This window comes from Spodoptera frugiperda, chromosome 14 (assembly GCF_023101765.2).
Source record: "Spodoptera frugiperda isolate SF20-4 chromosome 14, AGI-APGP_CSIRO_Sfru_2.0, whole genome shotgun sequence".
Lineage (NCBI taxonomy): Eukaryota > Metazoa > Arthropoda > Insecta > Lepidoptera > Noctuidae > Spodoptera > Spodoptera frugiperda.
Genome location: NC_064225.1, coordinates 8,567,932 through 8,586,194, shown reverse-complemented (window position 1 = coordinate 8,586,194; position 18,263 = coordinate 8,567,932). Strand labels below are relative to the sequence as shown.

The window sequence follows — 18,263 nt, the reverse complement described above, 5'->3', positions numbered from 1 at the left end:
AAAATATCATTAATGGCGAAACGGAGGAAATGGTCTGATATAAAATCTATACATATAATAAAATCGTAGAAAAGTGCTGTCTGTACATTGAAAATAAAAATAAAAAAAATAGCAGGGGTTATTGTTATGTCGATGTCGAACCCAAAAATGTAATAAACTTTTTTTTGTCTGTTTGTCTGTTTGTCTGTTTGTCTGTTTGTCTGTTCGTCTGTGCGCGCTAATCTCAGAAACGGCTGATCCGAGTTGGATGCGGTTTTCACGAATATATTGTGGGATGCTTAAATTTACATTTAGTGTTTGTTTCATGTCAATCGGTTCATAAATAAAAAAGTTATGTCAAATTAAAGAATCACGTCGAACATTCTATGCTTATACCATTAATCTCCGCAACTATTTGACGGATTTGGTTGAAATTTGGTACAGATATAGTTTAGAACCTTAGAAAGGACATAGATATATTTTTATTTCAAAATCATCAAAAATCAAAAATAAAAATAAGAAATAAATTATTTATAAATAATTCTAAGTCGATCGTTACACGACTTCGGTTCATGTTATTGTTTTAATTTATCGAAAAAAAGTAAATAAATAGTTAAAAGGTATGAAAAAAATAATATCAATATAATAAAACATTTAGTACAAAGAAAATGCTCTAACGGAGTATAGATAATTCTATGTCGATCGTTACACGACTTCGGTTCATGTTATTGTTTTAATTCATCGAAAAAAAGTAAATAAATAGTAAAAAGGTATGGAAAAAATAATATCAATATAATTAAACTTTTAGTACAAAGAAAATGCCCGAACGGAGTATAAATAAATAATCCAAGTTGTCTTTATCCTCGATAGATGGCGTTGGGATCGAAATAGATCGCGCTATGGTTTCGTTACATTCATTTGGTTGGGTATCGGCCGAGCGCTTCGGTACTATCGTAGAAAAAGTGTATTATCAGTCGTATGATTATTTGTCTGTAGTGGTCCTGCTGTTTCGTATATTCTAAATTGGTTTCGTTGTATTTGTCAATTAATAAGTTTATTTGTTGGGTTTTCCTGGTTTTTTGGTTAAACTATTTAACGTAGGTTTAGTTTGATATCGATTATTAGTAGTTACTGTAGTTAGTTTTTTTAATAAAATTGTAAGTCTAATTTATAAATTAATTAGATTAGATTTAAGTCGTTTCTTTTAAATTATTTAGTTTAAGCTTGGTTATTATAGCATAGAGGATAGGTTGTAATATAGTTTCTTTTTTAATTGTTATAAATTCGTAATTCGTAGCTTTCTTTAGTTTTAAGTTAGTTTAAGTCCGTTTTTAAACTATTTTTTCAATGCCCTAAGTGAGTATACATCTATTAAATTCAAACGCAGAGCTCATTATGTTGATTTTTGAAGAGTTCCCTGGAATATCTTCCACATCTCATTTTTGAAGAGATCCCGCGAGATCGGGAACTATGTGGTTATTATATTATTATTATTTTTTTTTTTATATATATTTTTTTATCTCCGGCATGCCGGGAAAAACCGATGGCACGGGCCTAAGCCAAGTGTTCATCAGTGTGGTTGCGGGTTGTTAGGGGTTTGAACTATGTTGTCGGAGTCACACTGAAGAAATTTTCTAACTAATCTGCATGTGTTAAGAATAACTGCCTTTTGTAACAGACAGTAGGTGCTAGGGGGCAGGTTTAGAGAGGTAAGGGACTGATGCAGCTGTTTGGGAATAACGCCTGTAGAAGATATGACAATCGGAACAATAATTACTTTTTGCAGACGCCAGAGTCGGGTGATCTCGTCTTTTAATTCGGTGTATTTGGATAGTTTTTCGGCTATTGTTGATTGTAGGTTATGGGTGTTTGGTACAGCTATATCTATTAGAAATCCAGTTTTATTTATTTTGTTAATTAGTGTAATATCTGGTCTGTTATAGTGGATGGTGCAATCGGTAAAGATTGCTCGGTCATAGTACAGTTTAGTTGTGTTGTTCTCTAAGACAGTGTCGGGGCTGTATTTATAATGTACAACTGAATCTACGAGTTTGAATTGTTGAGCTAACTTCTGGTGAATTATATTGGCGACCTGGTCATGTCTGTGTTTGTAATCGGTCTGGGCTATTGATTTACAGGCTCCGGTTATATGTTGGATGGTTTCGGGAGAACAAGCATTTCCTACAAGTGTTTTTTGATAAATTCTTTATAATGTGTTTTCTGTAGTTTCTTGTCTCTATCACTTGGTCCTGTATTGCTAGCATGAACCCTTCGGTCTCCGGGAAGAGTTCGCCTCGATTTAGCCATGCGTTCGACGCTTCTTTGTCGACGTTTGGTTGGCATAAATCTTGGCGGTGTCTTCCGTGTAGAGACTTTTGGGTTCATTCTAAGCATTTTGTCCTATCGTCAGTTACGGTTTCATTCTTCTGTTTTGTTCTGTCGTTAAGATTTAGGGGGGTCAGGTGTTTGTCTTTTTGTGCTATTTGTTTGTGGAGTGTAGAAGATTCAGCTTTTGCAAAGAAGTATGTTCTCAGAGCAGTGATTTGTTTGTTGTGGAGATTTAAAATATCTATAAGACCCCTACCTCCCTCTTTTCTCGGTAGGGTCAACCTTTGCAGGCAAGACCGTGGATGATGTTTACGGAACTTTGTCATTGTCGTATTCAGTTTCCGTTGTAGGTTTTTAAGGTCTGTTTTTGTCCAGTTGATTATGCCGAACGAGTAGGTGAGGACAGGGATAGCGAAGGTGTTAATTGCTTTTATTGTATTGCGAGCGTGGAGTTGTGTCTTAAGGACTGCATTTACTCTGTGTTGGAATTGCTGTTTTAATTTTTGTTTAATGAGTTTATGATGAATCTGAGTTGATTGTACATAACCTAAGTATTTATAGGAACCCTGTTCATCCAGGGGTTCAATCAGTTCCCCTGTAGATAGTATATGTGTGTGTTGGTAATTCTGCCCTGCTCTTACAGAATTTATTTTACATTTGTCTATGCCAAATTCCATTTTAATATCGTTCGTGAATTTCTCTGTTAGGTCTGCTAGTTCTTTAAGTTGATTCTCTGTTTCTGCAAATAACTTGATATCGTCCATGTACATTAAATGATTTAAAATGTGATCTGTTCCATCAGTTGGAGAATGTAAACGAATTCCTAATGCGGTTGTATTTAATAATTTTGATAAAGGGTTAAGAGCAAGGCAGAACCACAACGGGCTAAGTGCGTCACCTTGAAAGATTCCTCGTTGTATTTTAATAGGTCTGGTATCTATTGTTTCTGTTGGAGTGGTGAGTCTAAGTACAGTAGTCCATGAAGTCATTACGGTTTTAAGGAAAGCTGTAATTGAAGTGTGTATTTTGTATATGTCTAATATCTTAACTAACCATGAGTGGGGAACTGAGTCGTAAGCTTTTTTATAATCTATATACATGGTAAACAAATCAGATTTGGACTTTTGTACGTTTCTTAAAACTACTGAATCTATTATTAATTGTTCCTTGCAGCCCTGACTAGACTTTCGACATCCTTTCTGTTGTTCCGCTAAGATGTTATTGGCGTCAATATGTTCATAAATCAATTCAGATATACAGGATGTGATGATCTTGTACAGGGTCTGCAAGCACGTGATGGGTCTGTATTTTGCTGGATTGGACATGTCGGAATGATCTTTAGGTATCATAAAGGTAGTGCCAGACATTAAATAAGAGGGTATTGTTTTGGGGTCTTGTATGAATGCGTTTATAAAATTATATAGGTGACTATGAATTGATGTGAACTTTTTATACCAATAACTATGAATATAATCAGATCCAGGAGCTTTCCAGTTATGTAATTTTGATAGGACTTTATGGAATACTGCTATAGGGACTTGCTCGAATGCCATGGGTTCTGTATTATTTGACAAATCAGATTGTATCCATTCTGCTTGGGGATTGTGACAAATAGGTTTTTCCCATATATTTGCCCAGAAGTGATGTAATGTCTCTGGATCAGGTGCATTGTTTTCATTGTTACGTGGGTTGTTATGTGGATTGTTGTTAGTAGTTGCCTGTCTAATATTGCGATAAAAGAGTTTTTCATTGTGACTAAACTGAATGTTTTGCTGTTTTCTTAGGGTGCATGCTTTATATCTTTCGAGACGGCCTTTTACGACAGAGAGTTTTTGTTTTAATGTGTCAAGAGTGTGTAGAGGTTGAGTATTTGGTTGTTCGTGTATAGTGTGAGTTTTGTATATTCTCATAATTTTGTTGACGTATTTTCTTAATTTTCTACTTCTATTGCCGTTTAAAAATTGTGTCAGTCTGCCTATTTTCGTACGCAAGTCTTTAAGTTTTTGTTCTAATCGTCGCTGCCATTTCGGTTTGTATTCAGTTTTTGGAGCCCGGGCTCTTTCTCGCGGCTCAAGTGATATCCTTGCTCCATTGACTTTAGCTGCGGTCCATGCAGCGCAGTAAATAATGGTTTGAAAGGTATTAAAATCTGTATCTTTATCAACATTTTCGGTAAGAATGTTTTTGTTAATGTAGTTAATTATTATTGCAAGATTTTTAGATGGCTTCTGTTTTGGGATATAGCTTCTGTTAGTAGGACTAGTTGTTTTAAAATGTTCAAACGCTTGTTGAAAAGTGCTGTCTATCAGTGAATTTCTTTCCAGATTTATTTGTGAGGAAGAGATGATATCTAATATAGTACTAAGATCAGGGTTATTCGATGTCTGTGTATCAGGTGTAGGTTCTTCCATAGAGTGAATATCAGTGTTGTTTGTTACTTGTGTAATGGGGTTATAAATACTTATATTATCATCTGTGAACGTGTTCCTAGTATTGTGTGAATTGTGGTTGAGCAATGACAGTTCCTCAGCTACCTGTGCCTTTAATAAATTTAATTTTTCCTCGCTGATATATTTATTATTAACTATTGCTCTCCTCTGGTCAGCTATTCTCTGTTCGCTTAAATGCGCAAGTGATGGAAAATGGCTAACAAAATCATCATACATACGCCTTCTGTAAACCGTTTCATTCCTGCCTAATTCTGTAACTCGGTAATAAGATCGCATTATGCCCTCGTTTTGTTCATTTGTCCATCTCATCCGAGTTTGTGTATTATTGTGTATGCTATGTGTGTCTAGGTGGGTCGTAGGGTGAAGTTGTGAATGTGTGAACATTGGTTGTGACTGATTTATAGTGTTTTCTCTCTGTTGGTTTAAATGACTTAATTGTAGTTGATCTAATTCTTTTTCTACTTCCTTCCGTATAGTATCTATTGTTTCTTGTGATAGAAGTTTATTATTAATGATTGCCCTACGTTGGTCTCCTATCCTTTGTCGGCTTACTTGCATGTCTGGAAATTTTTCTAAAAATTTTAGGTGAAGGGGTTCGAGATAGGTGGTTTTGTCTGTATCTAGTTGGGTTAACTGAAAGTAAGTGCGCAGAATAAATATATTCATTTCTGGTGTCCATCTCCTGCGCTTATTATTGGCACTTGTAGTGGGCGCAAGGTCCCTGTCGAGATCGACATCTCGCGCAACACTATCAAGCGTGCTGGTTGTTGACAAGCTGGTTTTGCTTCTTGTCATATATGAAGGGCGAGTTGAAGGGATCGATGAAAATAAAGAAATCGTATCATCGTCCGTGGAATCGGCTGTCGCATCTTCGCTGTGAGCCCGCCTGGTCAACTCACAACGACCAGCTGTCGCATGTTTTTTGGTGGGAGCCCGCTTGCTCAACTCCACACCACCGATGGTTCGCATACTGTGGCATCCAGCATCGGCTCCAGATGCGCCCCGGCGACCCCCGGGAAGCGACCGTAAATTATATACTCTTCTATCCATCTCCATGTTGGGTTACCCTGCCTTGTTAGCCGCGTAAGTTTTTACTCCTGTACAGTTGTACAGTACGCGTGTCCGCCCCCACGTAAGCTAGGTGTTCAGCTTGGACGTAAGGTTGGATTTTAGGGGGCTTATTATTATTATTATTACTTATAATAAATCTGTAGAGAGGTCAATTCTGTACATGAAATATATTTCCAAAATAACTATCAGCGGGTGATTAGTGATCGATACTGACGCCAAAAATGCAATCAGAAAATTTTTTGTCTGTCTGTCTGTCTGTCTGTCTGTCTGTCTGTCTGTCTGTCTGTCTGTCTGTCTGTCTGTCTGTCTGTATGTTCTTTATAGAAACAAAAACCACTTGACAGATTTCAATGAAATTTGGTACAATTGTTCTTCATATTCCTGGGCAGGTTATAGTATACTTTTCATCACGCTACGATCAAAAGGAGCAGAGCAGTGAAGGGAAATGTTGGGAAAATAGGAGAACTTACTCCATTTTTGAAGTTTCCGTCGCGTGTGCAGCCTTAATGGTTAAAGCTACACAGAAATTATGTATGACGGAAATATTCTCCTTAAAATTGTTTAAAAAATAATCCACGACAGCAAATGTCTATCTTTTATGGTTGACTCATAATAACACGTATAACTCCCGATAGCTTAGCAGTTCGGAGCTTTCTGATTATATTTGTCTACTCTTACGTTTATAACACTCTCTTTCATGCATTCATTCATTCATATTATAATAAATCTGTAGAAGGCTCAATTCTGTACATTGAAAATATTGAAAGAATAAATAGCAGGGGGTGTTACTGGATCGATACCAAGCCCAAATATGTGATTAATTTTTTTTTTTCTATCTGTCTGTATGTTCAGGCATCACGTGAAAACTAACGGGTCGATTTCGATGAAACTTGGTATAATTATACTTTATTATCTGAATTATTCAGTTTTATTTTCAGAACGCGAGCTCAACAGCAGTAGCTCAATAGAGGGATCTCCTTAATTATTATGGGCCTCGCCGTATTTGGGTCCAAGATGTCATTGTCAGAGTTACTCAAAACGGAGAAATAAAACTTCCACGCGAAGACCGACATGCGCGCGGACGGAGTCGCGGGCGGAAGCTAGTTAAAAATAAAATAAAACAGCTGAACTAATTTCAGTTATTCATTTTTTGTTGAGTTTGTTATAGCCAGGAGAAGGTTCTTAAGTCTTTGACTGCCAATAGAAAACTGTTGAAGGCAAATCCTCTGCTAACGTCGGTCACCGGTGACCACCACGGCGTTCAATGTATTAAATAATAAATAAAATTCCAAAACGAATCAAAGTTCGCGAGGACCGTTAGTTTATAAATAACACTTTATTATCAGTTCTGTTGATATTGAAGTGTGATCTGTTGATTACGACTCAAGTACAATGTTGCCACATGAAACTACAGCTAACATTTTATTTTTGGTAGAATTCAATTTTAATGACTGTGTGGCGGACCGCGATCGAGTTTATTCGATCTTTCAAATTGAAAGTTACACAATAGCTTAGCAGGTTATAATTTATTCTTACTTTAATTATGAATTTGAAAATGATTACAACATTTATAACAAGTCTTGTTACAAATTGACAAGTTATTACAAATTGTTTTATGGTATAAGCCGGTAAACTAGGAAGATCACCTAATGGCAAACATTCGATACCGGCGATGGACACCCAAAAAACCAGAGGCGTTACAAATGCGTTGCCGGCCTTTAATGGGTTTAGGAATTTGACATTTTAATGTGGATTGGGGAGATTAAAGACATGGATAATTGGGCCTCCAGCAATTCACATGACGAAACACAACGCAAACGTTGTTTCACTGTGGTTTTCGGAGGGTTTAGTATAAGTTTGTAAACGAGAGCGTGATTGGTGGGTTCATTCGGACAATTACCGCACTGAATGCTATTTCGTCTCGGTTAATCGTTTCAATGAAAGCAAATTCGTATTAAAGCCTACTACATAATATTATAACTACTAGTTACAATTATAATAACTCCAACTTATTCTCACAACAATGGTAGGTTAAATGACCTGCGCACTGGCAACACAGCTCGATATCGCGCGCCGGCCGGCGACCAGCGAATAAATAACATTACGTCATAATGACTTCGCAGACAGATCACTTACCTACCGCGCTCGAGTCCACCGCGCAACGTGCTCGTGCGCACCCGTGTCTATGTAAGTACCAACTCATACTTTTAACACCTTTACATAACTTATTATTGATGCAAAATACGTGATTAATAACTGTTTTGAAGAACATTTAGTAAACATTTGAGTTTCTTGTGTTTTTTTGTTGCTAGTTTCTTGTTGCTGGGTAAAGTAAAAACTATTTAGTCATCATGTTTTCGAGTTCGAGTAATCTGATTGATGATTGTGTTTGTAAATATCTAAGTGTAGGATTGTATTCGAAACGTTTTACTTGAGGCTGTGTGCTTGTTACTACCACTACGTAATGGTGTGGTATAAATTTTTAAACTGATATGGTCACTAACACTATCATTAGAACTTGAGACGGGATATTTACCATGTTTACCAGTTTCCGATATTTCGGCACTATCTGTGATCATGGCGCTTGCTCATACTCATAGACATAAATAAACATGGTAAATATCCCGTCTCAAGTTCTAATGATAGTATACTAACTTTATATAAAGAGAAAATAGACTGTTTGTTTGTTTACAATGAGTTGACGTTGAAACTACAGAACTCATTTTATAAAAGTCTTTCACCATTATTACAGTTTAGTTTTAATCATAAGCATCTGTATGTATTGTTTCATTTTGTTAACTTAAATTCTTGACTGTACGGTTGGTGTGGTGGTTGGACAACTGGCTGCCGTGCAATGTGAAGCGGCTTCGATTCTCTCACGGAACAAATCTTTGTGTAATCCTCAAAATGTTGTTTCGGGTCTGGGTATCGTGTGTATTGAACTTGCATGTTTATAACGCAGCCACGACATAGCCACGAAAAAAATCGTGGGATAATGTATAGAGACAATTTTAATTCTAAGCGAATGTTAAAATAGCTACTTCCCAAACTGGTTTGAAACGGTTAGAAAAAAAGTTATTTACATTTATTCATATTATCTTAAAAGAGTAACTAATGGAATTTCTTGCTCGTTCTTCTCCATTCGAAGCTACACTTTGGAACGAACACCTAGCTTCACTGACGGACAGACTAACAGACTATTATTTATTTCTTTCTTTGTTGACGTTTCAAAAGTACGTAGTATATGGTTTAATACGGTAGTTTCCAACTAGTCAAATTCAATACTTTTATAGAAATGTCAAAAACGATACCTTTCTTCATAGAAGGAGAACGAGAAGATTTGAAGGAGATTTCAAATTATGACGTCATAATTTTTTGCGTCAAATAGCATACTTATTTCACAAAAAATGCCAAGAAAAATTGAAAAATTTAGTAAGCAGGCAAATTAATGAATGAAAGTATGATTATATTGGGATATTCTATTGTATTAAAAAGTCAAAATAATTTATTTTTGACCCAGAAAACTACCTAATTGGAATAAATGACTTTGACTCCTCTGGTACTTATTACGGGTGTAAATTTGATTATGTGTGGGGATGATTCCTTACCTTTCAGTTGTAAACAGTTCTCCCCATCTGTCCCCCATTCCATAGAAAAAAAACTTTTTATCTTCTTTTACCGGTTGTCTGTCGACATTATAACATCGAAGGCAATTAAGTAATTATGTAATATCCTTGTATCTGAAGTTACTCAGCAAATTACGTCTTTATCACTTTGCAATAAGATCGCTTTTTAAGTCTCAAAACTTTTGTATAATCTAACCTTTGACTTTGCGCTTAATGTCGATCTTAAAGACACTTCTCCATTGTTACTATTTTATGCAACCAGGAACGGGTAAAATATCGTGTTTCTAAGCCACTGCGGACTACCTAGCGGGTTTACCGGGGCTCCGGATCGAAAAGCAGGAGTAGGAACGGGGTGGTTTTTAGTCAGTAAGAGTCTGACACTCCCTCTAAAGCGAGAGAAGTAATTAAATTATATTCCCCCTTAAAAAAAGCCACAGTTTACTAACCACCTACGGAGTCACCACACAACACTATCTGCATAAATATAGTTTTCATCACAATTGATATCATAATAGCTAACTTAAGTTACCTATAATTACGGAAGTCAAATAATTTATTCCAATTAAACCGTAAATAAGGTACTTTTGAAATATCCACAAATAAACAAACAAATAAATAATAGTCTGTCAGTCTGTCCGTCAGTGTGGTAAGGGGGATACATTGTCCAGTCGCTTGCGACGTTTCACTGGAAGATTGCGAATGTCCGGTCACAATGGCCAAATTAAAGGTCACTGCCACATCTTTTCCTACGATTCAGATGTATTTATAGACGTCTAATGCAAGGATACAATATTTGGTTTGTCATCGACTATCATCATCTTAGTTACAAGACATCCACTGCTGATATTAGGTCTCCCCCAATTGTCTCCAGATCAGTCGTTTGGAAGCGACCTGATTCCAGTCCCCTGTAACTTTAACCTTACTCTTATTGGGATTTTGGGGAACAGCGTCCTACAGGTATTACAATCCCTAATGTAGTAGATCTTCTAGCTGATTGCAGCACAGAATGTTACTGGTCGCGCATCTACGCTGGTCTGGTATGGTGTCACACCCAATCAGCCGCCATTCCGGCCGCCAGTGCTATCTCTTCAAGGTCCATTTTGGTATTGTCGCAGAGTGCAGCGACTCGAGTATCTGTGTGGTGTTCAGTTTGGTGACTTACACTTACAGACACCACGGTGGCGCTGGTTGCACTGCCATGGTGTCCCCGCTAATACAGCTCTAAAACATACATTTATAAGTTTTCCACGGTAATTGCATAGTCATAATGAGTAGTTTATTAAGTGGTTAGGCACTTGTTTCAAAGGTCGGTCTACAGTATTATCTAGATTTACCTTGAAAGTCTAAAGTTCAACGTCTGAACTTTGTCTCTACCTATACAGATGTGTATCATCTAGGTAAGCTGTTGATTTACGTAACATTTTTAGCATCCCGTACTCGTGACAGTCCTGGCGTATGAACTTCTACAAAAAAGAAAAACGCAAAAAAATGCAACGCTTGCGTTGTTTCTTTTCGTTTACCCAATTATCCCTCCTAATCGCGGATCAACAGGCCGGCAACGCACTTGTGATGTCTCTGGTGTTTCGTGTGTCCAAAGGCGACAACGATTGCTTACCATCAGGTGATCCGTATGCTCGATTGCCGACTTATAACATAAAAAGAGCACTCTTATAGGCGTATTGGAGATCGCGAGATCTCAGTTCTGTAGTATTAGAGAGCGCTGTAATCCGATTTTCTCTATTAGGTCTCGGTCTTATGGAAATAATTCAAAGTCAAAGTCAAAATTATTTATTTCAAATAGACCAGGAAGGCACTTTTGAACGTCAAAGCAAATATAATAATATTAATAACGTCTATCAGCAGAAGTAGTTGTTCTTAGTTAATTAAGATTTTCAATGGTGAAAGAATTTTCAAAATTCGTCTATTATTAATTTCAAAACCAAACGATGAAATCTATCCTCTTCATAATAATATGATTAGTCTATCTAACAACTGCAGACTACAAGACGTTACTTACGTAATGGTGTGCAGCGAGCCGTGCGCCCGCTCCCAAGCCACAGTCACAATTATTCAATATTGAATTTATTACCGTTACACCTAAAGTGCTTCTGAGTCAGACGTTGCCAAAGTTACTGTATATTTGAAAATGATAGACAGCTATAATGTATAACTGTATAGAATGTTATTTATTTTATACTCAAAACTATTGTAAGAGCATGCAACTGTTCGACGAAACACTACACATTTTACCAACTGATAAGGTAGCTGTGCGAGGAAGATGCGCAGCTCGAGTATACGATGTATCGATAGTAGAGAAGCCATCCATAGCACACATCTGTAGCACGCATGCTGATTTCCATATAAAAACAAAGCTGAGTCCGTTTCCACCAGTGCTATGCTATGTGTACCAATGGAAGAATGATTGGTGGAAGCCAAATACATTTACATCAACATAGCATAGCAGATATCTGTTGGAAAAATACCCTAATTATTTACCTATCTCTGTAGCAAAGATATACAAAGTTTAGAAAAAGAAAAATGAAATGTTGATGAAGACTTATAATGTTCATTTTGTTGCAGATAAAAAATGGGTTTCTTAGTAAAAGTAGTGTTAGTTGCCGCCCTGGGCGCGGCAGCATGGTACTACTTCATGGGATGCTGCCCGAAGACCATCCCAAAGATGGACAACAATGAGTGGTGGGGACCCAAGGAACTAGTGGGCAAGCAGGACACTGCTATCAAGCCGTTCAAAGTCAAGTTTGATGAGGAGGTAAGATGGATTTTTTTTTATAAAGAACAAGGTGTGATTTTAGGATAAAAGTGGTTCAAATAATCGCTTTAGGGGATATCAGGAAAATCTCCGTGTCGGGCAAAGTTTACCATCAAGTTTTTTGAAATTTTTCTCAGCAATAATCAGATAACATGGAATCTGAAATTGTGTTGGGTATAATGCACCACCAAACATACATTTTTAAAAGAACTAGTGGTCGCCTAGCGGTCGAAATTCGACCATATACGATTTAATTTACAATACCACTTAACATACGTTCAAGGATAATTTGTATTTAACGAATTGCTATTAGTTTTGTAAAATTCAAATTAATATATTCCGGCGCATCATGAATAACCAAACCTCCTTCAATTAGAAACCTCTTTTCATATGAGACGTGAGAATACCATCGCAATGTCTATCGATTTTGACATTTTGTCAAATACGATCAGATACTATGCATGTGTGTGTAATGTTTTATTTATTGATTTAATGTACTTTATAAGCATTATTTTTGAAAAATATTAACGTTCCGCAATTCTCCTACACATAAACTATAAGTGTACCAAATTTTATGCTCCAACGTCCGCGCAATTTTCGTAAAAACTGTTACAAAGTTTTTGCTTCACGTATTAATATATAGATAATAACGAATGTAGTTTCTTCCTCGTTCTTCTTCATTTGAAGCTAAAATTTGGAACGAGCACCCCACTTTACTGACGAGACTGTACGAGTTTGTTTTACGTTTACTGAAAACGTTATATGGAAGTCATAACATACTAAGCGAAAAGCGAGTGTAAGATTTAATATGCTTACTCCCCTTCAAACCTTCAATTCCAAGATGTGATGTGAAACAAACGAAAAACAATATAAGTTCATGTAGTAGTAATGTTAATACAAATTTTGCATTCGATACAAGTACGAAGTTCACTATGATATTTTATCTAAATGACATAATACTTGCTCAAATCTAAGCGTCACACGTAAACAGCAACTTAATAATAATTATTTTTATCTTCATAAATACGTATTTGTTGAACGAATGTAGGTAAGGTCGTTCCATCATCGCTGTTATTATCTTTTATCTTCAATACTCATCATGACTGTCAAAAAATGCATCACGCTGATTTATTAGTACTTCTACTTCTATTTTTGTACTTGTAAATTATTGAATAACAAATTAATAACTGCCATGAGACATACTAAATTAACTAAAAATCACGGTTTACTTACGTAAATTAATAGAGAAAAGCTCTACTAGTTTGGAGTCACAGAGGGACTCTTCATCACGAGCAGCGTGCGTGATTTTTTAGTTAACAAATTAATATATAAAATTAAGCTTCTAACTGTTTAAATGCTGGGTAAAAACCTCTTCTTACGCAGAGAAGGAATGAGCATTAATCACCAGTCTTGCTGTAACATAAAATTGAATTCAAGTTACCTCGCGATGTTTTTCTCCACTTTATTGTAATATGCCAACAAAATTATGTTAATGTTCTTGCAAAAATTGACAAGTAAAATCATTTAATTCTTTTATCAGTAGTGGGGCAGTACTCATGCAACAACTGTTGTGATAAATTTTTATCTTTGTGTTATTTTTATCCATAATATTGTTATGCATTTTCCTAACTTGTAAAGAGTGTGTGCTTCACAGGCTCATAATTATTAATACATTGTAGGGTTTTGTCATTCTATTATTTAGACACCACTAACAAACGGTAAAGGAAAACATCGTGAGGAAACCTGGTCTTATAATGTCTAAGTTTGAAATCGCCAACCCGCATTGAGCAAACGTGGTGATTAATGCTCAAACCTTCTCCGTACAAGAAGAGGCTTTGGTCAGCAGTGGCCACTTATAGGCTGTTGATGATGTTTCATCACTCCACTTCCACTAAGAGCAATACTTTGTTTCAGATGATAAAAGACCTAAAACTACGTCTAAAGAACCACCGTGCATTCAGACCGCCGCTAGAGGGCGTTGGATTCGAATATGGCTTCAACACCGCACAGATCGAAAGCTGGATCAGCTATTGGGCTGATAAATACAACTTCAGTGAGCGAGAGGCCTTCCTTAATAAGTTCCCTCACTTCAAGACTAACATCCAAGGATTGGATATTCATTTCATCAGAGTAAAGCCTGAGGTAAGTGGAGAAAACTAAAAAGATGTATAATAGTCCAGTGATGTGTATTACTCTGTCACAACACGGTTTTGAAAGAAGTTTGTATTAGAACACTAACAATACAATCCGCTTGTAGATGTACTTTAACATGCGGTGTGCCACCACCTTCCCGTTCGCAATTAAATGCACGCAGCATGAGGTGCAACACATCAACGCACACACGACACGCAACAAAACACTTGACATATGTTTCGCTCCTCCACGGAGCAACTTCAGAAGGTGTTGACTCGGCGGCTCCTGCAGCTCGAATATTGTCGCAATATTATTAAATACATCTAGAAGCAGAAAGATAACTAATTTATTGTATTGTTAGTGAAGCGTGTTACTTTGTACATCTATACAAAGTAACACCTCACTCTATTCTATATATTTTATGTTAGATTTTGCAATGATTTTCTTTCGGTCCAGGTTCCTAAGAACGTGGAAGTGCTCCCTCTGCTCATGATCCACGGATGGCCCGGCTCCGTGCGGGAGTTCTACGAGGCTATCCCCATGTTGACCCGTCAGACAGCTGGCTACAACTTCGTGTTTGAGCTGATCGTTCCCAGTATCCCTGGATATGGATTTTCAGACGTAAGTATAGAAGGAACATAGAAGTGTGAATAAACATATAGATGTTTGGCAGGCCCCAATAAGGTGTTTCTCACGAAACTCCTCACCTGCAAAACTAGAATCAATAATCATCGGCGGTATACCGATAAGACTTCAAATAACAAGCGAACGTACCTTCAAGAGAAGAACGTATTCCTTTTTAAAAGGCCGGCAACGCACATGTGGCTCCTCTGGTGTTGCATGTGTCTATGGAGGCTGACGATCGCTTACCATCAGGTGAGCGATCACTGCCCGGTTAACGCAATAGCTGGGCGACACACTGTTGTGGCTGATTGATTGTATGCAGCAATTCTTCTTTTTCGTGTATTTTTGTTCTGGATCTGGGTTCTCACCCAGAAGTTTTAATCGCCTTCAGGTGTCAATTAAGGCAAGGGCTTCTTTGAAGAAATAATACTAAAAATAATTCTCTTGTTATTTAGCATATTTTGAAACCCTTTAATCTTTTTAACCACCGACGCAAAAAGAGGGGTGTTATTACTCTTAGTTCTATCTACTTAATTTTTCAACGTTAAATCAACTTATTTCTTCACAGCCTGCCGTAAGACCTGGTTTAGGCATGCCCCAAGTGGCTGTGATCTTCAGAAACCTGATGAACAGGTTGGGTCACAAGAAGTTCTACGTGCAAGGCGGTGACTGGGGTGCCGGCATCGTCAGCACCATGTCCACTCTCTTCCCTGAAGACATTCTTGGACACCATTCCAATATGTTGGTTTCTCAGGTAAGCTTTCTTATAAATCTATACCCTTAGTACGAACTACGAGTTTGCTTTACGGTGAAAAAGACTGAAAAGACAGCGCGTTCGGCGCTCTGATTGGTTGGCTCGCGCCAGCCAATCAGAGCACCGAACGCGCTGTCGTTTCGATCTTTAACTAACGGTGCATTCCAATAACCTACCGATCGGTAGATTTGCCTACCAGCGGTAGAATTTTGATATAAGCTCCATACAAAATGTGTCAAAATTCTACCGCTGGTAGGCAAATCTACCTATGGGTAGGTTATTGGAATGCGCCGTTGGTCGAGACGTAATCATAAAAGTCAGTCATGGTATTGTCAGTTCAATAAAGATGACATTGGCGTCTTCAGTAGCAACTACAGAGTACAATTTTGTACTTTAGTACATGGCAATAGGGGCAAAAATTACAATAAAACCACAAAATGGCTTCCATTGTTATTGTTATATTAATACGTGATGCAAAAACTTTCGACCAATTTTTACGAAAATTGCGCCGACGTAGGAGCATAAAATTTGGTACACTTATAGTTTACTAGCTACTTCCGCGCGGTTTCACCCGCTCTGCATGGCTCCTATTGGTCATAGCGTGATGTTTTATAGCCTATAACCTTCCTCGATAAATGCACTATTCAACACAAAAAGAATTATTCAAATCGGACCAGTAGTTCCGGAGATTAGCGCGTTCAAACAAACAAACAAACAAACAAACGATCAAACAAACAAACTCTTCAGCTTTATAATATTAGTATAGATATGTCGTATCGTACCTATATGGTCGAATTTCGACCACTAGTTGTTTTAATGTTAAAAATGTATATCTTCTTTTCTAAACTTTCCAATTCTCCTCAGCACATATGCTCCCGCTTAAGGACCTTCGTGGGTGCCTTCTTCCCATCCCTGATAGTTGAAGAACACCTGGCGAGCAGGATGTACCCTCTGTCCTCATTCTTCGCCTATATATTGGAGGAATTCGGCTACATGCACTTGCAGGCTACCAAACCTGACACTATTGGTGAGTAAACATCTATTTCCTTAGATATTTCAATAACATCATGTCAAATCTCTTTATCATCAACAGCCCGTGGGCTGGACTAAGGGAAACTTTCTCCAAAAAATGTGTTTACCATAATTTTAAGGTTTTTTTTTTTTTTTGAGTGGGCAAAATCATCCAACGACTTCTTCCAACTTGGTTGATGTGAGTGGGAGTGTCTGACTCTTACTGACTAAAAACCACCTCGTTCCTACACATGCTTTTTAAGCCCCGAAACCCCGCTAGGTAATCCGAGGCTCCGGACCGCTAGGCAAATAGGTTGGAGACCGCAGTTTAACGTGATCAGATTTATCAAATACCTTTACCTGATTCCTGATGTTTAGTTGACTTCGGTAACACCTGTGAGAATAGACGTGGTGGCAAACGTATTCTACTCTGCTGTCACATCACATAATAGCTACCATATAATCAACCCCATCTTCTCCCGCAGGTGTACCTCTAACAGATTCTCCAGCTGGTCTACTGGCCTACATCCTTGAGAAGTTCTCCACGTGGACCAAGAAGGAGTACAAGCTCTTGGCTGACGGTGGTCTCGGCAACAGGTTCACGAAAGACCAGCTCATCGACAACCTCATGATCTACTGGTCTACCAACTCCATCACCACTTCCATGAGGTTCTACGCTGAGAACTTCTCCTACAAAATTATGTCTTTGAATTTGGATCAGTGAGTTTTTTTTTATTTTTGCTCGTCATGAACTTAATAGAATTTAATATGTTCTTCTTCTTGATCTGGTTTAAAAAAAATAGCCAATTTCAGGTTTTTATACTAGTTAAAGTGTTTTGTTTCTATCTGTTCACGTTAATTTTAAAGACTGTACAATGTACACCCGCTTTACACCATTTGTGTTATAAGTCCCATGTAATAGGAGGTGAGTCTATTGCCATATACTGGGCACAATTCCAGACTGAGAAATTTTCGAAAATCCGAAAAGGTAAGTAGTAATACTTTGCCTAACCCGGGAATCGAACCCCTTGCCCTTCAATCGCACTTGCGACCACTCGACCAACGTGGCTGATGACAATCCAAATATGCAGATAATGGGCAGGTACACCTCTGCCTACCCCTTCGGAGATTAAAAGCGAGACGTTACCTACATTGAAAAGATTTTGAACCAACAAATACGGAATTTAATTTCCAATACACTATTTAAGCAAAAACACTTACATCTAAACCACTTTTAACAGGATCCCAACAGCAGTACCGACATGGGGTCTCCAAGCTAAAGAAGAATTGATGTACCAGCCGCCGAGTGTTCTGGGCGCGAAGTTCACGAACCTGGTCGGCACCACAGTGTTGGATGATGGTGGCCACTTCCTAGCCTTTGAGCTGCCTCAGGTCTTCGCTGCAGACGTGTTCAAAGCGGTGAAGGCGTTCAAGGAATGGCATCAGACAAACAAGAAGACTGAGTTGTAGACATTGGTTAGGAATATATTAACGTTTTTATGGTTTTCTAAAGTTGT

At 37.6% G+C, this 18,263-nt stretch overlaps 2 protein-coding genes across 5 annotated transcripts in view; one reads left to right on the top strand and one right to left on the bottom strand.

Moving 5' to 3' along the window:
• LOC118279065 (uncharacterized) overlaps nt 1-18,263 on the bottom strand; it is a 595,270-nt gene that overhangs the window by 337,914 nt on the left and 239,093 nt on the right. The window contains exon 25 of one of the 4 annotated variants that reach the window (XR_007705941.1): nt 260-269. The exons of the other annotated variants lie outside the window; for them this stretch is intronic. The gene's annotated coding sequence lies outside the window, so the exon portion shown is untranslated. Of the gene's footprint in view, nt 1-259; nt 270-18,263 lie in introns of those variants that run through there. 4 annotated transcript variants of the gene reach the window in all.
• LOC118279322 (juvenile hormone epoxide hydrolase) lies at nt 7,874-18,258 on the top strand. Its single transcript, XM_035598988.2, has 8 exons — nt 7,874-8,015; nt 12,035-12,224; nt 14,139-14,366; nt 14,814-14,978; nt 15,550-15,735; nt 16,600-16,762; nt 17,232-17,466; nt 17,988-18,258. The coding sequence occupies exons 2-8, from the start codon at nt 12,042-12,044 to the stop codon at nt 18,214-18,216; spliced, it is 1,389 nt and encodes a 462-aa protein (XP_035454881.2). The 5' UTR covers nt 7,874-8,015; nt 12,035-12,041; the 3' UTR covers nt 18,217-18,258.